The sequence below is a fragment of the Anolis sagrei genome, chromosome 5, assembly GCF_037176765.1.
Source record: "Anolis sagrei isolate rAnoSag1 chromosome 5, rAnoSag1.mat, whole genome shotgun sequence".
Classification (NCBI taxonomy): Eukaryota; Metazoa; Chordata; class Lepidosauria; order Squamata; family Dactyloidae; genus Anolis; species Anolis sagrei.
This window is the reverse complement of record NC_090025.1, coordinates 195113677-195139769: the sequence shown is the minus strand read 5'-3', so window position 1 is coordinate 195139769 and position 26093 is coordinate 195113677. Positions and strand designations below refer to the sequence as shown.

General features: G+C 44.2%; 1 protein-coding gene across 2 annotated transcripts in view; it reads left to right on the top strand.

Annotated features, from left to right (window-relative positions):
* LOC132775588 (uncharacterized) overlaps positions 1-26093 on the top strand; it is an 85198-nt gene that overhangs the window by 45390 nt on the left and 13715 nt on the right. For both annotated transcript variants that reach the window (XM_067469369.1, XM_067469370.1), the window contains exons 7-15: positions 1293-1421; positions 6893-7078; positions 11273-11375; positions 13028-13169; positions 15079-15262; positions 15408-15507; positions 16712-16830; positions 19039-19076; positions 23504-23616. In XM_067469369.1, coding sequence (XP_067325470.1) covers positions 1293-1421; positions 6893-7078; positions 11273-11375; positions 13028-13169; positions 15079-15262; positions 15408-15507; positions 16712-16830; positions 19039-19076; positions 23504-23616 — 1114 coding nt within the window. The remainder of the gene's footprint in view (positions 1-1292; positions 1422-6892; positions 7079-11272; positions 11376-13027; positions 13170-15078; positions 15263-15407; positions 15508-16711; positions 16831-19038; positions 19077-23503; positions 23617-26093) is intronic.

Sequence of the window (26093 nt, the reverse complement as noted above, 5' to 3'; positions counted from 1 at the left end):
TGCATGGGTCCACAACACTCCTCTGAATGTAGGTGAACTACAACTCCCAAACTCAAGGTCAATACCCACCAAACCTTTCCAGTGTTTTCCGCTGGTCATGGGAGTTCTGTGTGGCAAATTTGGTTCAAATCAATGTATTGTCGAAGGCTTTCATGGCTGGAATCACTAGGTTCTTGTGGGTTTTTTCGGGCTATAGAGCCATGTTCTAGAGGCATTTCTCCTGACGTTTCGCCTGCATCTACAGAAAGGAAGAGACCATGAAAATGAACAAAATCTGGCTACCAGTATTAAAAAACTCTAAAATTATAACAGCTAAACAACAGAGAGGAAAAAACCAGGCACAGATTAACACCTCCCAGCAACAGATTTTCCCAGACTCAGGCAGGCCTTCAAATGCTAATGAAGGTGATCAGCTAAACATTCACACCTAATTGCAGCAGGGAAGAGCTCCTTGCCCCACCCCAGCCATTCCACAGATATATAAACCCATTTTTCCTACTTCCAACAGACCTCACAACCTCTGAGGATGCTTGCCATAGATGCAGGAGAAACGTCAGGAGAAATGCCTCTAGAACATGGCTCTATAGCCCGAAAAAAACCCACAAGAACCTTGGTTCAAATCCATCGCTGGTGGAGTTCAGAATGCTCTTTGATTATGGGTGAACTATAAATCCCAGCAACTACAAATCCCAAATTACAAAATCAATCCTCCCCCAACCCCACTAGCATTTGCATGTGGGTCCATTGGGTATTTGTGCCCAGTTTGGTCCAGTGAATGAAAATGCATCCTGCATATCAGATATTTACATTATGATTTATAACAGTAGGAAAATGACTGTTATGAAGTAGCAACAAAAATAATATTATGGTTGTGGGTCACCACAACATGAGGGACTGTATTAAGGGGTCACGGCATTAGGAAGGTTAACATGTTGTAAACCGCGATGAGTCGCCGTACGGGCTGAGATATCGCGGTATACAAGCATACCAATAAATAAATAAATAAATAAATAAATAAGGTTGAGAAACACTGCTCTAGATTCACAAATATCACCTGTGTATCATCTTGTAAAGATTTATTTCCAAACATGACTTCAATCTCTTTGTCCCAACCTTCTCCCTTGACTCCAGCTGGGTTTGTGTGTCTATATTTTGAGCCTACTTAACGCATACTTTCCACTTGTTCTTCCTCCGTTTCATATTTTAACAACAATTTTCAATGTATTTGCAATCAGATAATTGTAATTCCTCTACAATTCCTCTTCCTCTCTTCTTGCTCCCCTCTTTTCCAGACGAGGTCTTACAACCACAACTGCAATGTGAAGTTCTGCAAGTACGACGTCATTCCTGAAGGCAAGGAGGCCAACCCTCTCCTGACACGGCAGGAGGAACCGGTGAAGCCGGACCCCGACACACACTGGGTGAGGGATTTCAGACTATTATATTATTATTATTATGTTTATTTATACCCCACTTTTTCTGTCCACAAGGAGACTAAAACCTTAGGGACACACTAATGCCAGAGATTACTTACTTTACTCATTGTCTGAGTAAGATCGTCCTCCAACTTCGGTGTCTTGGCAGTGGGTCCGTAGGTGACTGTGGAGCCCTATTCTTGATCTGCATCTTCTCCCACAGTGAGGGCATCAGTTTCCAGGTGGAAGGGGGTCCTGGTCAGGGTTGGCCTTCCTCTTGGCACATTTCTCTCTTTCACCCTCCATTCGTGCCTCTTCAAATTCTACAGCACTGCAGGTCATAGCTGACCTCTAGCTGGAGCATTCAAGGGCCAGGGCTTCCCAGTTCTCGGTGTCTACGCCAGAGTTTTTGAGGTTGGCTTTGAGCCCATCTTTCAATCTCTTTTCCTGTCCTCCAACATTTCGTTTTCCGTTCTTGAGTTCAGAGTAGAGCAACTGCTTTGGGAAACAGTGGTCAGGCATCCGAACAACGTGGCCAGTCCAGGGGAGTTGATGGTGGAGGAGCATCTCTTCAATGCTGGTGGTCTTTGCTTCTTCCAGCACGATGACATTTGTCTGCCTCCGTTCTCAAGAGATTTGCAGGATTTTCCAGAGGGGTGTGCTGATGGAATCATTTCAGGAGTTGCATGTGACGTCTGTAGACAGTCCACGTCTCGCAGGCGTATAGCAGGGTTGGGAGGACAATAGCTTTATAAAAAAGCCCCTTGGTCTCCTTAGGGATGCCCCGGTCCTCAAACACTCTCTGCTTCATTTGGGAAAAAGCTGCACTTGTAGAGCTCAGACGGTGATGTATTTCAGTGTCAATGTTGACGTTTGTAGACAGTCCACGTTTCACAGGAATATAACAGGGTTGGGAGGACAATAGCTTTATAAACAAGCCCTTTGGTCTCCCTACGGATGCCCCGGTCCTCAAACACTCTCTGCTTCATTCGGAAAAAAGCTGCACTCACAGAGCTCAGGCGGTGTTGTATTTCAGTGTCAATGATGACGTTTGTAGACAGTCCACGTTTCACAGGAATATAACAGGGTTGGGAGGACAATGGCTTTATAAACAAGCACCTTGGTCTCCCTATGGATGTCCTGGTCCCCAAACACTCTCTGCTTCATTCGGAAAAATGCTGCACTCACAGAGCTCAGGCGGAGTTGTAGTTCAGTGTCAATGTTGATGTCTGTAGACAGTCCACGTTTCGCAGGCGTACAGCAGGGTTGGGAGGACAATAGCTTTATAAACCTTGGTCTCCCTACGGATGCCCCGGTCCTCAAACACTCTCTGTTTCATTCAAAAAAATGCTGCGCTTGCAGAGCTCAGGCGATGTTGTATTTCAGTGTCAATGTTGACTTTTGTGGAGAGGTGGCTGCCAAGGGAGTGGAAATGGTCAACATTTTCTAATGTTACACCATTAAGCTGTATTTCTGGCATTGAAGAGGGATTGGTTGGTGACTGCTGGAACAGCACTTTGGTTTTCTCGATGTTCAATGAGAGATTGTTATTGTTGTTGTTGTTGTTGTTATTATTATTATTATCTATATTTCTATACAGTTTTTCTCACCCCTGAGGGGACTCAAAGTGGTTTACAACATAATAAATGGCAAATTCAATGCCTCACATATATATAAAAATATCACATATCTAAATCAATAACATATAACTGTAGATAAATACTGTTAAAACTATTTATGTACAGTGGGTTGTTGTAAGTTTTTCCGAGCTATATGGCCATGTTCTAGAGGCATTTTCTCCTGATGTTTCGCCTGCATCTATGGCAAGCATCCTCAGAGGTAGTGATGTCTGTTGGAAGTAGGAAAATGGGTTTATATATCTGTGGAAAGGCCAGGGCGGGACAAAGGACTCTTGTCTGCTGGAGCTAGGTGTGAATGTTTCAACTGACCACTTTGATTAGCATTTAATGGCTTGGAAGTGCCTGGTGGGAATCATTTGTTGAGAGGTGATTAGATGTCCCAGATTGTTTCTTCTCTGTTGTTTTGCTGTTGTAATTTTAGAGTTTTTTTTAATACTGGTAGCCAGATTTTGTTCATTTTCATGGTTTCCTCCTTTCTGTTGAAATTGTCCACATGCTTGTGGATTTCAGTGGCTTCTCTGTGTAGTCTGACATGGTGGTTGTGAGAGTGGTCCAGCATTTCTGTGTTCTCAAATAATATGCTGTGTCCAGGTTGGTTCATCAGAGAGTAAACAATCAGGTTCCTCCTTGAACGTAAGGAGCCTTGTAAACGCTTCCTTACTTAAAAGAGCCATTGCCTCTGGTAATGTAAACATGTTGTTTCAGACCGCTTGGCATGGAATGACCCTAAAGTGATTATTGGTTTTCCTTCTTATGGAGGCTTGTTTGATTTCCTTAAGTGATGTTGGTTTTCCTTCTTGAACGTAAGGAGCCTTGTAAACGCTTCCTTGCTTAAAAGAGCCATTGTCTCTGGTAATGTAAACATGTTGTTTTCCACCAAGAGTTAATCATTTGTCTCTGGTCGTTAACAGTTCAGCAACTTTTTACTACAGTGCATGAATTCTTCACCTCCTGCTTGTAGTTTTCCAGGCTTCAGTCTTAGACTATATAGACCCCAACTATACACCTTTCATACAATTCCATTCAAACTATACTTCATATTCCATGACATTGTAACCCACCTCAAGTCATGAGGAGAGGTGGGTAAGAAAGAAGAAGGAGAAGGAGAAGAAGGAGAAGAAGAAGAACAACAACAATACCAACAACAAATACAAATACAACAACAATTCCTATTCCATGTTCTAGAACAGTGGTTCTCAACCTGGGGTCCCCAGATGTTTTTGGCCTACAACTCCCAGAAATCCTAACAGCTGGTAAACTAGCTGGGATTTCTGGGAGTTGTAGGCCAAAAACATCTGGGGACCCCAGGTTGAGAACCAGTGTTCTGGAAGCCTTCCCTCCTGAGGTTTCGCCTGCATCTATGGCAAGCATCCTCAGAAGATGTGAGGACTTCACAACCTCTGAGGATGCTTGCCATAGATGCAGGTGAAACATCAGGAGAGAATGCTTCCAGAACATGGCCATATATTTCTGGGAGTTGTAGGCCAAAAACATCTGGGGACCCCAGGTTGAGAACCACTGTTCTGGAAGCATTCCCTCCTGAGGTTTCGCCTGCATCTATGGCAAGCATCCTCAGAGGCTGTGAGGACTTCACAACCTCTGAGGATGCTTGCCATAGATGCAGGTGAAACGTCAGGAGAGAATGCTTCCAGAACATGGCCATATAGCCCGGAAAAACCTACAACAACCCAGTGATTCCGGGCATGAAAGCCTTCGACAATACATTATTTATGTACAGATTGAATACAAAATGGGGAGGGTAAAAAAAAAAAGGTTGAGCTTCTCGTATGCTTCTGCAAAGGTGTTTAGAGTGGCTTGTAGGTCTTCTTCTGAATACGCACAGACGACATTGTCGTCAGCATATTGGAGTTCTATAACAGATGTTGTTGTAACCTTGGTTTTGGATATACCCTTTTAAGTCTCTTTATTACAGTGTTTCTCAACCTTCCTAATGCCGTGACCCCTTAATCCAGTTCCTCATGTTGTGGTGACCCCCAACCGTAACATTATTTTCATTGCTACTTCACAACTCTCATTTTGCTACTGTTATGAATCGTAATGTAAATAAATATCTGATTTGCAGGATGTATTTCCATTCACTGGACCAAATTTGGCACAAATACCTGATACGCCCAAATTTGAATACTGGTGGGGTTGGAGGGGGGATTGATTTTGTCATTTGGGAGTTGTAGTTGCTGGGATTGATAGTTCACCTGCAATCAAAGAGCATTCTGAACTCCACCAACAATGGAAATCGGCCAAAGTTGGCACACAGAACTCCCATGACCAACAGAATATACTGGGAGAGTTTGGTGGGCATTGACCTTGAGTTTGGGAGTTGTAGTTCACCTACAACCAGAGAGCACTGTGGACTAAAACAAGGATGGATCTGGACCAAACTTGGCACAAATACCCGATATGCTGAAATGTGAACACTGGTGGAGTTTGGGGGAAAGAAAATAATAACTTTCTGTACAAAGTTCACAACTGGAAGCTGATCTGGACCTGGCAGGAGGTTGAATAGACTAGAGCAGTGGTTCTCAACTTTCCTAATGCCGTGACCCCTTAATACAGTCCTTCATGTTGTGGTGACCCCCAACCACAACATTACTTTCGTTGCTACTTCATAACAGTCCTTTTACTACTGTTATGAATCATAATGTAAATATGCAGGATGCATTTTCATTCACTGGACCAAACTGGGCACAAATATCCAAAACACCCAAATGTGAATGCAAGTGGGGTTGGGGGAGGATTGATTTTGTAATTTGGGAGTTGTAGTTGCTGGGATTTATAGTTCACCTATAATCAAAGAGCATTCTGAACCCCAGTTTGGGAGTTGTAGTTCACCTACAACCAGAGAGCACTGTGGACTAAAACAAGGATGGATCTGGACCAAACTTGGCACAAATACCCGATATGCTGAAATGTGAACACTGGTGGAGTTTGGGGGAAACAGAACTTGACATTTGGGAGTTGTAGTTGCTGGGATTTATAGTTCACCTACAATCAAAGAGCATTCTGAACTCAACCAACATTAGAATTGAGTCAAACTTCCCACACAGAATCCCAATGACCAACAGAAAATACTATATTTTCTGATGGTCTTTGCCGACCCCTCTGACACCCCCTCACGACCCCCTCAGGGGTCCCGACCCCCAGATTGAGAAACACTGCTCTTGACCGTAAACCCTGGCTATGGGATCAGGCCTTTGGAGAATAGGCTGACCCACTGACGTGTTGACTTATTTAGAAGTGATGGGCTGCCCTTGGATAATGATTTAAATTGGTGACCACTGAGCATTCTGAACTCCACCAACGATAGAATTGGGCCAAACTTCCTACACAGAGCTCCCATGACCAACAGAAAATACTGTGTTTTCTGGTGGTCTTTGGGGACCCCTTTGACATCCCCTCGCGACCCCCCTAGGGGTCTCGACCCCCAGGTTGAGAAACGCTGCTTTATTAAAAATACACATGGTTTGTTTTTGTGTTTTATGTTGGGCTCCATTAGAAAAGGCTCTCTGGGTGTGGGTTAACTCTCACTCCCATCATCCTGGGTCAGTCTCCCTCAAACTCCTCCAGTACGTTCTATTGATCATGAGGAGTCTGTGTGCCAAGTTTGGTCCAGCTCTGCTGTTGGGAGTCAACTCGCAGGTGAAACGTCAGGGGAAAGTGCTGCTGGAAAATGGCCATACAGTCCAAAAAAGCTCACAGCAACTCAATGATTCCAGCCATGAAAGTCTTTGACAACACATCCTTGATGCAGCTTAGACAGTTAAGGACTAGAAACTTAGAATGACGTCAGGATCTGACGGATGCTTCCTTCCTTTCCAGCGCCGCCCGAGCACTGTGATCTGGCTCCTCTCTGGCTACCCGTTCCTCTGCGTGGCCCACAGCCTGATCTGCCTGGTCTCCTGGCTCCTGGTCTTCAACATCCCCATCGCCAAGATGAATGCGCGCGCCATCGCCAGGGTCCTGCTCCTGCCCCCGGAGCGCGTCCACATCCAGAGCCTCCGGAAGGTCAGGAAACACAAAGGAAGGGGACAAAGCTACACAATATATTGTTCTAAGGCAGGCGCGGGTCACCTTCTGCCTTCCATCTAGGTGTTTCGGATTGCAACTCCCACAATTCCATGTTTCTAGGTTTCCCCTTGACGACACCAAATTGGGAGGGATAGCCAATAGTCCAGAGGACAGGAGCAGAATTCAAAACGATCTTGACAGATTAGAGAGATGATGGGCCAAAACTAACAAAATGAAGTTCAACAGTGACAAATGCAAGATACTCCACTTTGGCAGAAAAAATGAAATGCAAAGATACAGAATGGGGGACGCCTGGCTCGAGAGCAGTACGTGTGAAAAAGATCTTGGAGTCCTCGTGGACAACAAGTTAAACATGAGCCAACAATGTGATGTGGCAGCAAAAAAAGCCAATGGGATTTTGGCCTGCATCAAGAGGAGCATAGTGTCTAGATCTAAGGAAGTCATGCTACCCCTCTATTCTGCTTTGGTTAGACCACATCTGGAATATTGTGTCCAATTCTGGGCACCACAATTCAAGAGAGATATTGACAAGCTGGAATGTGTCCAGAGGAGGGCGACTAAAATGATCAAGGGTCTGGAGAACAAGCCCTATGAGGAGCGGTTTAAGGAGCTGGGCATGTTTAGCCTGAAGAAGAGAAGGCTGAGAGGAGATATGATAGCCATGTATAAATATGTGAGAGGAAGCCACAGGGAGGAGGGAGCAAGCTTGTTTTCTGCTTCCTTGCAGACTAGGACGCGGAACAATGGCTTCAAACTACAAGAGAGGAGATTCCATCTGAACATGAGGAAGAACTTCCTGACTCTGAGAGCTGTTCAGCAGTGGAACTCTCTGCCCCGGAGTGTGGTGGAGGCTCCTTCTTTGGAAGCTTTTAAGCAGAGGCTGGATGTCCATCTGTCAGGGGTGATTTGAATGCAATATTCCTGCTTCTTGGCAGAATGAGGTTGGACTGGATGGCCCAGGAGGTCTCTTCCAACTCTTTGATTCTATGATTCTATGATTAAGTCTAGTCGTGTCTGATTCTGTGGGCTGGTGCTCATCTCCATTTCTAAGTCAAGGAGCCGGCGTTGTCCGTAGATGCCTCCAAGGTCATTTGGCCAGCATGACTGCATGGAGCGCCGTCACCTTCCCGCAGAAGCAGTACCTATTGGTCTATTTATTTATTTATTTACTATGCTTATATACCGCTGTATCTCAAGCCCAAGGGCGACTCACAGCGGTTCACAAACAGTAAAGACAATAAAAACAGCAATAGTTCCATACAACAATGACAGTTAACTTACACATTCTCCATTTGCATATTGTCAAACTACTCACATTTGCATATTGTCAAACTACTAAGTGGGCAGAATCATAGAATCAAAGAGTTGGAAGAGACCTCATAGGCCATCCAGTCCAACCCCATTCTGCCAAGAAGCAGAAATATTGCATTCAAATCACCCCTGACAGATGGCCATCCAGCCTCTGTTTAAACGCATCCAAAGAAGGAGCCTCCACCACACTCCGGGGCAGAGAGTTCCACTGCTGAACGGCTCTCACAGTCAGGAAGCTGGAGCTAACAGCGGAAGTTCACCCTGGTCCCTGAATTCGAACCACCAACCTTTCAATCACAGGTTCAGCAGCTCAGCGGTTTAATCCGCTGCGCCACTGGCAATGGGGGTGCGTAGAGGTGGATGAGCTGGGTCTCATAATATTGACAAAAAGCACAAATCCACTACAAGTTCACAACTTGTAGTGGATTTGTGCTTTTTGTGATTGTGGGAATCCATTGTCTTTTGTGTCTCATAATATTGAGCCATATTGATTGTGAAATAGTAAAGGTAACATTAAGTCTAGTCTTGTCTGACTCTGGGGGTTGGTGCTCATCTCCGTTTCTAAGCTGGCATTGTCCATAGACGCCTCCAAGGTCATGTGGCCAGCATGACTGCATGGAGCGCTGTTACCTTCCCGTCGGAGCGGTACCTGTTGATCTACTCACATTTTCATGTTTTCAAACTGCTAGGTGGGCAGAAGCTGGGGCTAAAAGCAGGAGCTCACCCTGCTCCTCAGATTCGAACCACCAACCTTTCAGTCAGTAAGTTCAGCAGCTCAGCAGTTTAACCTGCTGCGCCACTAGAGGTGGATGTTCTGGGGCTCATAATATTGAGCCATATTGATTGTGCAATGGTGTGATCCAGTACAGCTCTAGATTTTGTCACTGTTGCATAGTACCACAATTTTGGAAGGGCCCCCCCAGAGACCGTCCAGTCCAACCCCATGCAAGAACACCCAATCCAAGCCCTCCCGACAGGTGGCCATCCAGTCTCTGCGTAAAAATCTCCAGAGAAGGAGAACCCAACATGCATGAACAGTCCTTACGATTGAGAACATCTTCCTAATAATTCAGGTGAAATCTCTTTTCTCACAAGTTCAACCTATGGCTCCATTAGTAACTTATTTATTAATTAATTTCTTATTTATTTACAGCTTTTATATTCCGCCCTTCTCACCCCGCAGGGGACTCAGGACGGATTACAGTGTACATATATATGGCACACATTCAATTTTTGACATACAAACATATACAGACATACACAGAGGCTATTTAACTTTTTCTGGCCACCAGGGGATGCTGATGAAGCACTTCCGCATTCCCCGCATGCTTCCTCACTGGAATGCTTTGCTGGAGTCTTCTTTATGGCCTCATAAATCAGTTAATTTAGCCTCCCCACACTTTAAGGTGGTACCTAATTTTCCTACTTGACAGATGCAACTGTCTTTCGGGTTGCAAAGGTCGACAACAGGCTACACACAATTGGTTGGAAACCCACTCCAACTCAGGCTGGCTTCGAACTCATGACCTTTTGGTCAGAGTGATCATAATGCAGCTGACACTCAGCCAGCTGCGCCACAATCCTGGTACCACTGGCAATTCAGGTGGCAAAGGCTGACACCTGAGCATCAAGCGACAGCACTGAGTCCAGGAGGACCTCCAAGCTACGGACCTGCGTCCTCAGAGGGAGTGTAACCCCCTCGTGCGCAGGATTCAATTTCAATTTGTGTGCCCTCATCCAGACCTGCCATGCACTGGGTTCTGGACCTGGACAATTTATTTATTTATTTATTTATTTATTTGGGGTTCTTGTACCCCGCCCTTCTCACCCCGAAGGGGACCCAGGGCGGCTTACAGCTGCAAGGCGCACTTAGACGCCTGCTACACAAACAATCATCACAAAAATATAACAGTACAAATTCCCACAATTCAACATTATCCAATAAAATCAGTAAAATGATAAAATCAGTAAAAACAATACAAACCTGGATCTTCCTCCTACCCATCAGTGTACAATTAACTCAAAGGTCTGTTTTGGTTCTATTTCGACAATCCTGCCGATCTTACACATCTGATTGTCTTATTTGGTTGTCATTGTCTAATTGCCTGGTTGCCCAAAGGCCTGGTTCCACAGCCATGTCTTCACCCTCCTCCTGAAGGAGAGGAGGGTTGGTGCTGTTCTGATTTCCCCCGGGAGTGAATTCCACAGGTGGGGGGCCACCACTGAGAAGGCTCTGCTCCTCGTCCCCACCAGCCTCACTTGTGAGAGTGGTGGGGTCGAGAGCAGGGCCTCCCCAGATGATCTCAAACTCCGAGGTGGGACGTAGAGGGAGATACGTTCGGACAGATACACTGGACCAGAACCGTATAGGGTTTTGTAGGTTAAGACCAGCACCTTGAATTGTGCTCGGAATTGGACCGGCAGCCAGTGGAGCTGGCACAACAGGGGGGTGGTATGCTCCCTGTATGTCGCTCCGGTGAGCAATCTGGCTGCCGCACGCTGGACTAGTTGGAGTTTCCGAACAGTCTTCAAGGGCAACCCCACGTAGAGCGCGTTGCAGTAGTCTATCCGGGATGTAACAAGAGCGTGGACCACCGTGGCCAGATCAGACTTCCCAAGGTACGGGCGCAACTGGTGCACAAGTTTTAATTGCGCAAAAGCTCTCCCGGCCACCGCTGAGACCTGGGGTTCCAACCTCCTCAGCATCTGGTGGGAAGAAGTGATAGAGTTAGACATCATCTGCATACAGGTGGTATCGAACTCCAAAACTCCGGATGATCTCTCGCAAGCTTTGGAGCTGAGCAACTCGTGTTGTGTGTCTTAAGCTGTCCTTGCCTCTCTTTTCATTCCGTGGTCCAGACTTCCGTGCTCCTGGATGCCGAAGTGGTCCTTTGCTGCTACCGCGCTTGCAACGCTTATTATTACAAGTACGCCGTGGACGGGATCAACGTCTTCGCCGTCAGTATCCTTTCTGCCATGCCAGTCTTGGCTTATTTTACACTTATAGGAACAACTAATTTCAGAAGGGTTGTTGTAAGTTTTTCTGGGCTATATGGCCATGTTCTAGAGGCATTCTGTCCTGACGTTTCACCTGCATCTATGGCAAGCATCCTCAGAGGTAGTGAGGTCTATTGGAAGTAGGAAAATGGGTTTATATATCTGTGGAATGACCAGGGTGGGACAAAGGACTCTTGTCTGCTGGAGCTAGGTGTGAATGTGGTCAGGAAAAACCTACAACAACCCTGTGATTCCGACCATGAAAGCCTTCGACAATACAAAGTTATTATTTATCATTATCCTGTCATAAAAATCACCAATAACAAAACAATAATGAAATTTTGAAAGTTTTGTTAAGAGTTCTGAAATTTTCACCATCCGAATTTTAGCAGCACTTTAGAAGCAAAGCAGCAGCGCCCTCTAGTTTTGTAAGTACTTTAGAACCATGGATTGCCCATGGCTAGTATGCACAGGTAAATTGCAGGTGAAACTTCACAAGTTAAAGTGGACTTGAATGGACGTGAAAGGCATTGTCCATAGACACCTCCAAGGTCATGTGGCCGGCATGACCGCATCGAGCGCCGTTACCTTTCCGCCGGAGCAGTACCTATTGATCTACTCACATTTGCATGTTTTCGAACTGTTAGGTTGGCAGAAGCTGGGGCTGACAGTGGAAGCTCATGCCGCTCCCCAGATTCGAACCTGCAACCTGTCGTTCAACAAGCTCATCAGCTCAGCACTTTAACTCACTGCACTACCAGGGGCTAATAATAATCATCATCATCATCATCATCATCTCGTTTGCTGTGACATACTGTGTTTTGGTGTCAATAATAATAATAATAATAATAATAATAATAATAATAATATACATAAATAAATATAATAATAGTAATGTTGATGATGATGACCATGAAACCCCTATGACACGGTTGCCAGTAATTGCAATCGATGTGAAGGTGCAACCTCATAATAATAATAATAATAATAATAATAATAATAATAATAATAAATGTAATAATAAATGTAATAATAGTAATGTTGATGACGATGACCATGAAACCCCTACGACACGGTTGCCAGTAATTGCAATCGATGTGAAGGTGCAACCTCATAATAATAATAATAATAATAATAATAATAATAAATGTAATAATAAATGTAATAATAGTAATGTTGATGATGACGACCATGAAACCCCTATGACACGGTTGCCAGTAATTGCAATCGATGTGAAGGTGCAACCTCATAATAATAATAATAATAATAATACATAAATAAATATAATAAATGTAATAATAAATGTAATAATAGTAATGTTGATGACGACGACCATGAAATCCCTACGACACGGTTGCCAGTAATTGCAATCGATGTGAAGGTGCAACCTCATAATAATAATAATAATAATAATAATAATAGTAATGTTGATAATGATGACCATGAAACCCTTACGACACGGTTGCCAGTAATCGCAATTGTTGTGAAGGTGCAACCTCCTCCTCATCATCATCCATTTATTACCTGTCTCTCCTGGAAGGCTTAAGTTGGCCCATACCAGGTCTAAACTATGAAAAATGATGTTAATGCCTGTTTTCCTGAACCATCGGCCGTTAGATCTGCTTCCCCTGGTGATTGTGACCCTGGCCCTGGGTTATGGAGACAAGCACAACTACCACACCAGCTCCGTCACCAAGTTCACCTTGGCCCTGCTCTCCATCATGCCGCTCTCCTACTACATCGGGATGGCCATTGCCAGGTAAGGTCTGGGCATCATCAGATGGGTGGAGTATCCCTCACCCAATTTTTATTTTCAAGCTGCAAAGGATTGAATCTGTGGGTGCAGAATGTATTAATATAGAATGGACTACTCATTAATATCTTAGGGATGGGGCTCAAGTATAAACACAAAATAGCTTTGTATTTCATTTCATGGAATCCTAGAGTTGGAAGATATGCAAAATGTGAGTAGATCAATAGGTACCGCTCCGACGGGAAGGTAACGGCGCTCCATGCAGTCATGCTGGCCACATGACCTTGGAGGTGTCTGTGGACAACGCAGGCTCTTCGTCTTATAAATGGAGATGAGCACCACACCCCAGAGTCAGACATGACTGGACTTAACGTCAAGGGACAATCTTTTAGAGTTGGAAGAGACCCCCAAAGGCCATCTAGTCCAAGCCCCTTCAGTGAGGCAGGAAAAGCACAATCAAAGCTCTCCCATCAAATGGCCATCCAGTCTCATAGAATAGGAGGAGAACCCCAAGGGCCATCCAATCTGACCCCCTTCTCCCATTATGCAGGAAGGCACCATCAACACCCTCCCAACAGATGGTCATCCAGCCTCTGTATAAAAGCTTCCGCCAGACTCCGAGGCAGAGAGTTCCACTGTTGAACAGCTCTCCTTATGGTCAGTTCTTCCTAATGTTCAACTGGAACCTCCTTTCCGGTCATTTGAGACCATTTTTTGCACTCTAGCCAGGATTTATCTTTGTCCTCAATACCAAACAGGAGTCCAGCAATACTAGCTAAACAGTTTATTTAGAAAAACAGAGATAAAAAGGCCAAAAGGTAATACAAAATGCAAAGTCCAAACAACAATAGGAAAAAGGCCTTCAAAATGCCATAGTCCATTTAGCAAAGTTCTATTCAAAAATGACGAGGTGCAGGAAAAAAACAGGAATCAAAAATCCATAAACAGGAATATAGCAACTTCATTTAAAACATGAATCCATGAACATGAGTATCAGATCTTCCCAAAGATCTTAGATATAGATGTGAACGTGGAACAAGGCCCAGGATCTACACAGTAACGCAGTGTTGCCTGTTCTGACTCTTAAGAAAACAATCATTTAATTTAAAGCCCACAAAGCCATGAAATCATGTCTTTGACACCTGCTCTGTTATTTCAAGGATTTCTCATGAATTTTCTGTGACCTCCATACTTTGACTTCCTCACCCCAAATCTCAAACTCCTAATTGCAGGTGTGTTCTCAGGGGAAATTTCTGTCTCTTCCAACTCGTTATCTTTCATTGCTAAGGAATTACTAGGGCAAAGGTTCTCCTTGTCTGATGCCGCAGCATTTCCGTCTGTTTTGCTGTGCATCAGTTTCACTCTCACTAGACATAGGCTCATTCTCCCAAAAAGGCTGAACTACAACACCAATATATATTTGTGTGGTATATATGTATCTGTGTGGTATAGATATACCACACAAATGCAGTTAGGCACTGCTTTAACGGTGATGGCTCAATGCTATGACATCCTGGGAGCTCTAGCTGCTTTGAGTCTCCTGCAGGACAAATAAAGTGGGTTATAAATAATAAATAAATATAATAATAAATACAATAATAGTTTTAGCCTTCTCTGCCATAGAGTGCCGGTGTCTTACTGAACTACAACTCCCAGGGAGCTGCAGCAGATAAAGCGCTGTTAAATGGCATTAATGGTCCAGTGTAGAGGGTGAAACTTGTGAGGACAAAGGCTTTGGCTACCTTCCCACCCAGCAATGTTTCCTTCTAAATCCCAGGACTCTGTAGCATTGAGCCATGGCAGCATTAACTCTGCAGTGTGGATGCACACCATGTCTGTTTTAAGCTCTCTACTTCCGCCTCTCTGATAGAAAACGCTCTACCTCTTCTTCCCTTTGTTCCCATTTCCCTCTCAGCATCTCTGCCCAGAGCAACTTTGCGGTGGGCGCGGTGGTGAACGCCACCTTCGGCTCCATCACGGAGCTGACCTTCTACATCACGGCGCTCATCAAAGGCTCCCGGGAGAAGAACAAGTGCTACGGGGAGATCGTCAAGTCCGCCTTGACCGGCACCCTCCTGGGCTGCGTCCTCTTCATCCCCGTGAGTCCCCTCCATCCCTCCCAAGGTCCCCCAGGCCAAGCTTTGAGATACCGCCATCCTTTTTGCATGTTCAGGCCAGCTCTGAGCATCAGGAAGTTCTTCCTAATGTTTAGGTGGGATCTCACCCTCCTTTCCTTCCTCGCAGGGGCTGTGCATGGTCATCGGAGGCATCCGGCACCAAGAGCAGAGGTTCAACAGTCGGTCCGCTGGCGTCAGCTCTGCCCTGCTCTTCCTCTCCGTTGGAGGTACGCTTTTGGGAATATCATTTATTTATTTACAGTATTTATATTTGTTGCACTCCAGACCAGGAAAGCCCTCAGACTTTAAACATCACACAGCTGAGTAGAAATGCAGTCCGTTTATGGAAGATATTTAAAAAAACAGTCGCTGTAAAAAAGCACTTTAAAGGAATAGGTAAATCCAGTTAGGTAGGAAGATAAGCCAGAACAAATAGTCCAGGAAATTAGTCCATCAAAGTTCATGAAAAACAATGGCAGAAACTTCTATAGTAAAACTCAAGAACTGGAAACATGAATCAAAGGCACTTAACACAAATTTATCCAAAGCAAGGCTTCCAAGGAACAGCAAAAGTGTCTTAACTTGATTCCAAATGATGCTTCATCTGACTACAGATCCCGTACTTGGGACTTTTATCTCCTCATTACACTATGTCCCAAGCGGCCAGAAATGGGTTTTATTTTAGCCTTGAATCCGTTATCATTCTTTCTTTGAGCCTGGCAGAATGCCTAAGCGACTGGTCTGCTTTCCTATTTTGACTAATAACATCCCGTCTATCTACTGGCTCATTAATTTTTGCAGCTGGCCCAGGTGTCAAGTTGTTCTCAGGCCCCAAATCACGGGAATTCTCTGGTAGCAATTCAGGGAGCACACCATCATCCCCAAACCCTTCAGGAACATTCTCATCAGAAAATACACTTTGAACAGGGATCTCCTGGCCATTCTCTGCATCAATAGCAGAGAATGCTATTCTTTGCACTCATCATTGGAAACACCATTACCTACATGAACCTCATTGTCATCATTCCCAACATCCAAAGGACCCTGCTCCTTAAACACAATCACAGGCTGAACTCCAACAATATTCCTCCCTTCTCATAGAGGTTCATAGAGGGAGATACGTTCAGACAGATAAGCTGGGACAGAATCTTTGGCCCATGCCTGCTCTAAATGAAACCTAGTTAACAAGCTGACTCGTGAAAACACTTTCTTCCAAAATTCTCAGAGGTGGATGTAAGTTGCGTTGTAAATACAAATTTGCTGAAATACTTACGATTTACGACCCGCATCTGAATTTTTGCACAGCTCTAGAAGTTAACTTCCTGAATATCTACGTCTCCATCCCAACATACAGTGGAAGTTGACCATAGGGAGGACTTGTATATCCCTGAAGGGGCCATCTTAATCCAATCCCCTCTCCTTTCCTTACAGGTGTCTTTGCGCCCACCCTCTTCTCCAAGGTCTACGGGCGGCTGGTCTGCGGGGAATGCCATAACATCACGCAGGAGCCACCCGGGCATTACGTCTGCCAGAGCTGCCACTTCGACCTGGTGAGTCTATTGCTGAGGATCAGGGCCGCTAAAACGCGTAATATCTCTGTTTCAGAAACCTTGTATGTGAAGCAAGCGTGAATGTTGCAGTTAGCAAGCCTGAATAGCATTTGAGTTGAAATAAAGCTGCAAAGTCAATCAGTGAGGGTATCTGAGATAGCCTGACCTGTGTTGTCTGGAGGCACCCTCTGTTTGGAAGATGTTAACCGGGCTCAGCCATCATAGACCAATGCACATGCTAACTGACTACCCTTCAGAAAAGGGGGTCTAGATGAGCAACTATTGTAGTTAGAGACATCGAATTTTGGGAAACTTAATTTAACACCCGATTGGTGCTACAGCTAAAATTTGAACAAAATTGGAGACATGATGATGGGAGGTTTTAGACCGCTTGGCATGGAATGACTCTAAAGTGATAATTGGTTTTCCTTCTTACGGAGCCTTGTTTGACTTCCTTAAGTGATGTTGGTTTTTCTTCTTGAACGTAAGGAGCCTTGTAAACGCTTCCTTACTTAAAAGAGCCATTGCCTCTGGTAATGTAAACATGTTGTTTCAGACCGCTTGGCATGGAATGACCCTAAAGTGATTATTGGTTTTCCTTCTTACGGAGGCTTGTTTGACTTCCTTAAGTGAGGTTGGTTTTCCTTCTTGAACGTAAGGAGCCTTGTAAACGCTTCCTTACTTAAAAGAGCCATTGCCTCTGGTAATGTAAACATGTTGTTTCAGACCGCTTGGCATGGAATGACCCTAAAGTGATAATTGGTTTTCCTTCTTACGGAGCCTTGTTTGACTTCCTTAAGTGATGTTGGTTTTTCTTCTTGAACGTAAGGAGCCTTGTAAACGCTTCCTTACTTAAAAGAGCCATTGCCTCTGGTAATGTAAACATGTTGTTTCAGACCGCTTGGCATGGAATGACCCTAAAGTGATTATTGGTTTTCCTTCTTATGGAGGCTTGTTTGACTTCCTTAAGTGAGGTTGGTTTTCCTTCTTGAACGTAAGGAGCCTTGTAAACGCTTCCTTGCTTAAAAGAGCCATTGCCTCTGGTAATGTAAACATGTTGTTTCAGACCGCTTGGCATGGAATGACCCTAAAGTGATTATTGGTTTTCCTTCTTACGGAGGCTTGTTTGATTTCCTTAAGTGATGTTGGTTTTCCTTCTTGAACGTAAGGAGCCTTGTAAACGCTTCCTTACTTAAAAGAGCCATTGTCTCTGGTCATGTAAACATGTTGTTTTAGACCACTTGGCATGGAATGACCCTAAAGTGATAATTGGTTTTCCTTCTTACGGAGCCTTGTTTGACTTCCTTAAGTGATGTTGGTTTTCCTTCTTGAACGTAAGGAGCCTTGTAAACGCTTCCTTACTTAAAAGAGCCATTGCCTCTGGTCATGTAAACATGTTGTTTTCCACCAAGAGTTAATCATTTGTCTCTGGTCGTTAACAGTTCAGCAACTTTTTACTACAGTGCATGAATTCTTCACCTCCTGCTTGTAGTTTTCCAGGCTTCAATCTTAGACTATATAGACCCCCAACTATACACCTTTCATACAATTCCATTCAAACTATACTTCATATTCCATGACATTGTAACCCACCTCAAGTCATGAGGAGAGGTGGGTAAGAAATAATAATAACAACAACAACATATACAACAATTCCTATTCCATGTTCTAGAAGCATTCCCTCCTGAGGTTTCGCCTGCATCTGTGGCAAGCATCCTCAGAGGTTGTGAGGACTTCATAGATGCAGGCGAAACATCAGGAGAGAATGCTTCTAGAACATGGCCATATAACCCGAAAAACCTACAACAACCCAGTGATTCCAGCCATGAAAGCCTTCGACAATACAATTCCTATTCCATTCTGCTGTAACAAAAAGCACAATCAATCTCTCCCGACAGATGGCCCTCCAACCTCTGCTTAAAAATAGACTCTACCACGCTCACAGGTAGCATATTCCACTCTAAACAGCTCATACTCTCAAGATGCTCTTCCTAATGTTTACCTGGAATGTCTTTACTTACCATTTGAATCCATTCTCCCATTGTGTCTTAGTCTCTGAAGCAACAGAAAACAAACTTTCTTCTCACTTAGTTGGACATCCGTTCCAATATGTAAACATTGCGCTTATGTCCCCTTTTCTCACCCTTTTTTGGAGGGTCTCAATCTATTGTTTACCTGTATCTCACCTTTGCGTTATCCCTTTTGCAGATGGAGAACAACGGCACCTTATACTACAGCCACGTTGAGTAAGTATCCTATAACCATCGCTTGTGGGCTTTTAAGAAAAGGGTTTGTTTATATATATACACACACATACACACGAGGGTTGAATGAAAAGTAATGCCTCTACCTTCATTACTTGGGTTTGGATGGGAGTATTTCAATAAACCAAACGCAGAAATAATCCTTAGAATGTGCTCTTTAACTACCACTATTCAATTTTTGACATAATCACCAGACAATTGGATACATTTCTGCCAACAATGAACAAGTTTTCTGAAGCTGTCACGGGAGAAGTTGACACTCTGTTTCCGCAACCAGCGTCTCACAGTACCTGGGTACTCATCGTGCACAGATCTTCCGATAGCCAAGCAAAGCAATAATGTGACCCACACGTTCTTGTGAAATGCCGATTATGCCTGAAATTTCTCTCCGAGTGATACGACGATCGTCCTGAATCAATCTGTCAACCTTTTGCTTGTGAAACTCAGTGGTTGCTGTCACAGGACGTCCAACTCTTTGTTTGTCACCCAAATCAGATGTTCCCACCTCAACATCTTTAAACTTACTCGCCCAACGACGCACAGTACTCACATCAACACAATCACCATAAACAGCTTGAATCTCCTTTGGGGTGACACCTTCTCCTGTCAAGAATTCAACGACTGCATGTTGCTTAAGTCACATTGACCTACTGTCTGCACAGGGGTCAATGTGTACTTCGCACTTTAACAACACAACCGTTCAATGCTAAGTCTTCCTGCCAAAATGGAACTGTAGAGGAAAGTCTACTGAACAAGCCAGTACCTGCTGCATATCAGTACTGCTATCTGTTGAGGAGTTACGAAGGTGGAGGCATTACTTTTCATTCAACCCTCGTATATTGAGAGCATAATCAGAAGGGCTGATATAATCTGCTGTTAGATTATGAGGCTGGTGTTATATTCATACAGGGTGCATCTACATCAGGCATGGGCAAACTTGGGCCTTCTCTCCAGGTGTTTTGGACTGCAACTCCCATCATTCCTGACAGTCTCAGGCCCCTTCCTTTTCCCTCTCAGCCGCTTAAGCGGCTGAGGGGGAAAAGGAAAGTGCCTGAGGCTGTCAGGAATGGTGGGAGTTGCAGTCCAAAACACCTGGAGGGAGGGGCCCAAGTTTGCCCATGCCTGATCTACATTGTGTTGAGCCATGACAGTTTAAAGTGGTATTAAACTGCATTAATTCCACAGTGTAGAAGAATGACTGTAGTACTGAAATAGCTTACTTCCTTTGGCTTGTGCTTTGTTACCTTCAAGTCAACTCTTGATTTCTTGGGAGTCCAGTAGAGTCTCCTCCTCTTGATATTTTGCAGCAGAGGCGGCATGGCCATCTGTCGAGAGGGTTTGGATGGTGTCTTCTTGCCTGTTAAGACTGGATGGTCCCTTCCAAGTCTTTGAAGGCAATCCTTCCTTTGGCTTTTGTCTCAAGACTAATCTGGAGGAATTGTAGAGTAGGGAGTTGTCGAAGTGCATCAATCCTACAGTGTAGATGCACCCCAAACATTCAAGAAGCCATTGAGGGGAGTTTTCTGCCTCTTCTTTTTGGAAACTTTTGTCAGATGGGTCTAATAATGGTATGATACCATGTCACACCCTTGTCACATGCAGGACTATCCATAATAAGCCATAGTCTTCATTCTGTGTAAGGGATGGAAATGGATTTTCTGCTTCCGTCCCATGATGGAGTCAGATGGCAGCTTTGACCTTTGCGCTCCATAATTCCCGCATTCCAATGTTTGGAAATCCCCCGTTTGGGTCAAAACCGAGCACGAACTCTGTTCTTTTAAGTATTACATTCACAATACGCTACATTAGTGTACACGAAGTTTTAAATGTCATTTCCTAATCGGTTCTATCATAAAAACTTTGTCCTCGTGAGAGGGACATCTTGCAGGACATTTCCAAAAGCCATGTTGTGATTTTGGAAATCAGAGTCTCAAAAATAACCTCATTGTTATTGTAGGTTGTTGTAGGTTTTTTCGGGCTATATGGCCATGTTCTAGAGGTCACTTAGATGCAGGCGAAGCGTCAGGAGAGAATGCTTCTAGAACATGGCCATATAGCCTGAAAAAACCTACAACAACCCAGTGATTCCAGCCATGAAAGCCTTCGACAATACAATAACTTCATTGTTGTAAAGAGGTGGAAGTCCAATGGTGCGAGCTTGGGTAAATAAGGGGGATGTGGGAGGATTCCAAAGCCAGAGGAGCGTACTGAGAACCGTTCAGCAGTGGAACTCTCTGCCCCGGAGGGAGTGTGGTGGAGGCTCTTTCTTTGGAAGCTTTTAAACAGGGGCTGGATGGCCATCTGTCAGGGGTGATTTGAATGCAATATTCCTGCTTCTTGGCAGAATGGGGTTGGACTGGATGGCCCAGGAGGTCTCTTCCAACTCTTTGATTCTATGATTCTATGATTCTATGACTTTTTCCATTTGGGCAACAGGACAGTTGGGAAAGGTGACCTTTGCCTCTAGCAGAAGGCAAAGGACACCTTATGTGACCAGGTTTTATTTATTTACTAGCTTGGGGGCCCAGCGCTGCCTGGGTTATTTGAGAAAGGCATTGTGTGCCAAGGTTGGTCTTTCTCAGTTATTTGTGTGGCTCGTAGTGGTCTCAGGAAGTTAGTGAAAGTACTGTGAGTCCCATGGTCCATCCTCCTCCAATCCGCACCAGTGTTGAGTTGGCCATGGGGACTCTCTGTGCCAAGTTTGGTCTTTATTGGTAATTAGATGAGTGTTGCTGTGGTCTCAGGAAGTTAGTGAATGTACTGTGAGTCCCATCGTCCATGGTCCATTCTCCTCCAATCCGCACCAGAGTGTTGAGTTGGCCATGGGGGCTCTCTGTGCCAAGTTTGGTCTTTATTGGTAATTAGATGAGTGTTGCTGTGGTGTCAGGAAGTGAGTGAAGGTACTTTGAGTCCCATCGTCTATGGTCCATCCTTCTCCAAACAGCACCAGGATGTAAAGTGGGTACTGGGGGCACTGTGTGCCAAGTTTGGTCTTGATCGGTCATTGGATGAGGTTCGCAGCGGTCTCGGGAAATGAGTGGAGGTACTTCAGGTCCCATCATCCATGGTCCATCATCCTCGAAACTGCACCAGGATGTAGAGTGGGTCATGGGAGCTCTGTGTGCCAAGTTTGGTCTTGATCAGTCATTGGATGAGGGTCACAGTGGTCTCGGAAAATGAGTGAAGGTACTGCAAGTCCCATCATCCATGGTCCACCCTCCTCGAAATTGCACCAGGATGTAGAGTGGGTCATAGGGGCTCTTGTGTGCCAAGTTTGGTCTTGATCAGTCATTGGATGAGAGTTGCAGTGGTTTCAGAAAGTGAGTGAAGGTACTGCAAGTCCCATCATCCATGGTCCACCCTCCTCGAAATTGCACCAGGATGTCGAGTGGGTCATGGGGGCTCTTGTGTTAGGTCTTGATCAGTCATTGGTGTGGGTCACAGTAGTCTCTGAAACTGAGTGAAAGTATTGCAAATCCCATCATCCATGGTCCATCTTCCCCTAAACCACACCAGGACATAAAGTGGGTCTTGGTGATTCTGTGTGCCAAATTTTGTTCAGGTCCGTCAATCGTGGGGGTCACAGTGGCCTGTGGAAGTGGCAGCCAATCAAAAAGCTGCCACCCACATACCCACACCACTACACACATACAAACACTGACTTTTATTATATACAAGCTTAGGGACATGGCGCTGCCTGGGTTATCTGAGAAAGGAATTGTGTATCAAGGTTGGTCTTTATCAGTTATTTATATGGCTCGCAGTGGTCTCAGGAAGTGAGTGAAGGTACTGTGAGTCCCATCATCTGTGGTTCATCCTCCAAACTGCACCAGGATGGAGAGTGGGTCATGGGGGCTCTGTGTGCCAAGTGTGATCTTGATCAGTCATTGGATGAGGGTCGCAGTGGTCTGAGAAAGTGAGTGATGGTACTGCAAGTCCCATCATCCATGGTCCATCCTCCTCCAAACTGCACCAGGATGGAAACTGGGTCATGGGGGCTCTGTGTGCCAAGTGTGGTCTTGATCAGTCATTGGATGAGGGTCACAGCGGTCTCAGAAAGTGAGTGATGGTACTGCAAGTAACATCATCCATGGTCCATCCTCCTCCAAACTGCAGTAGGATATAGAGTGGGTCTTGCGGGCTCTGTGTGACAAGTTTGGTCTGTATTGGTAATTTTTCTGACACAGCCTCAGGACTTTTCCTCTCCTCTGTCACCTTAGAATCTTGGAGTTTTGAGGCTGGCCAATCAGAGACCATATGCAGATAATACCACAATGGCAACCAATCAGAAAGTTGCCACATACACCTCCGCCCTGCGTCCGCCGCACTTCCTCCACATACAAACACTGACTTTTATTATATACATAGAATATAGATATATATTTATGATTTATCTTGTTTCCCATGAGGCCCCTGGTCTATACTGTCTCGCTGCTGCTTCCCGTGGCGTACATCATTGGGCTCGTCTTTGCCTTGAAGACGCACTCGCACATCTACGACATTCACGTCAGCGACTGCCACTGTAAGTCAGAACTTCAAATGCAAACTGTGAACACCAAACGAACACAATGCATTTCAACAGGAAGGATGTATAGTACTGACGCTTTGGTCATAAAAAATGCAATGCAGATATAGCATCGGGGGACACTTGGCTTGGAAAGAGTCCATTCAAAAGGGATCTAGGAGTCTTTAGTAGAGCATGAGTGGAACATGAGCCAAGCATGTGATGCAGCAGCTCAAAAGGCCAATGCGATTCTAAGCTGCATCAATAGGAGTAGGGTGATTAAATTGCGGGAAATACATGAGAAATGTATATACCATGTCCTAGACTTATAATGGAAACGTTTTAGATTTGAAGCTGATTATGTTGATTATATGTGTGTCTGATCTGAGATGCTAATAAATAATTCAAGTTCAGTTCATGAGAAAGGGATCTTGGGAGTCCTAGGGTTAGGGTCCCAGAACTTGGATTGATTACAAAAAAGCACTTGAGTCAATGCCACTGTTGGGGTTCAGCCTGATCCTGATCTGTGTGAACAGGATTCTCTGATAGTTTTTCCAACTGAGCAAGCTCTCCCTGACTCTGACAGTGTGGAATCTGTTGTTGATGCAGAGGTCAGTGGGAATGAAAATGAAACCCAACAGTTAGAAGAGAATGTTTTGGAAGTTAGCCGTGATATCTCCCCACTTGGGCTTGTTAATGAGGTCCGAAGAGAACAGATAGTGAGAGATAGATTTGTTTCCCAGTCTGTACGAAGGTCACAGCGCCTTCAGCAGAAAGAGGCCCAAACAGAGAAGTCAAGGGGCGTTTCTAAGAATAGCTTCTTTGGTTTAAGAGCATCCCTGCCGGGTGCTTCTTTAGGTCAAGCAACGTTCGGGACTGTGGCTGGTCTTGGCAGAATTCCTGTGTTCCATGGCCAGTAATCCCAGAGGCTTGTAGTTTTCAAGTTCATGGTTAGTAAAAGGCTAACAGACTCCTGGTTATTGTTTTGTGGCTTTTGAAGTTTTGCTCAAGTTCAGAGATCCTATTGACTACTGTGTTTTTCTGTGGCTTTTTTACTCTGCATTTACCTTTCTTTTGTAACCAATTTTTCATCAATAAACAAGGATTGCTTTTCCTACAGTCCAGAGTGGTGGATTTAATCTTATGGTCTTGTTCCTTGAACTGGGATGCAACAGCCACATTGTTGGATTATCAAATGTCTAGATGTCATCGGGGTTTGTGACAATATTACAAAGTTCACCGAAAATGCAATGAAACTATTATTATTATTATTTTGTTTATTATGCTTATTCTTATTATTATTATTAATTCAAGTTCAATTCATGAGAAAGGGATCTTGGGAGTCCTAGGGGTAGGGTTAGGGTCCCAGAACTTGGATTGATTACAAAAAAGCATTTGACTCAATGCCACATTGTTGGATTATCAAATGTCTCAAACTTTTTAAACAGAGGACCAGGTCACAGTCCCTCAAACTGTTGGAGGGCCGGATTATAATTTGAAAAAAAATATGAATGAATTCCTATGCACACTGGACATATTTTATTTGTAATGCAAAAAACACTTGAAACAATACAATAATTAAAATGAAGAACAATTTTAACAAATATAAACTTATTAGTATTTCAGTGGGAAGTGTGGGCCTACTTTTGGCTGATGAGATAAGGTTGTTGTTGTTGTTGTGTGTTTTCAAGTAGTTTCAGACTTAGATTGACCCTGAGCAAGGGCCGGGTAAATGACCTTGGAGGGCCGCATTCGGCCCTCGGGCCGTAGTTTGAGGACCCCTGGTCTAGATGTCATTGGGGTTTGTGACGATATTAGAAAGTTCACCGAAAATGCAATGAAACTATTATTATTATTTTGTTTATTATGCTTATTCTTAATCTTATTATTAATTCAAGTTCAGTTCATGAGAAAGGGATCTTGGGAGTCCTAGGGTTAGGGTTAGGGTCCCAGAACTTGGATTGATTACAAAAAAGTATTTGAGTCAGTGCCACATTGTTGGATTATCAAATGTCTAGATGTCATCGGGGTTTGTGACAATATTAGAAAGTTCACCGAAAATGCAATGAAACAATTGTTATTATTATTATTATTATTATTATTATTATTATGTTTATTATTATGTTTATTATTATGTTTATTATGCTTCTTCTTCTTCTTCTTCTTATTATTATTATTATTATTATTATTATTATTATTATTATGTTTATTAATACCCTGCTTCATTTCTCCCAAAGGACACTCAAAGCAGTTTACTATTAAAAGTTAAGACCACACAATTTTACATAGACAGATATGCAAACATTAGAAAGGTTTATACTATGTTCTAGATCGGGCACAGGCCAACTTCGTCCCTCCAGGTGTTCTGGACTTCAACTCTCACCATTCCTAACACCCGGAGGGACATGAGCCAAGAGTGTGATGCAGCAGCTAACAAGGCCAATGTGATTCTAAGCTGGTCAAACCAACCAAGGTCTGGCCTTTGCTGACGGTGC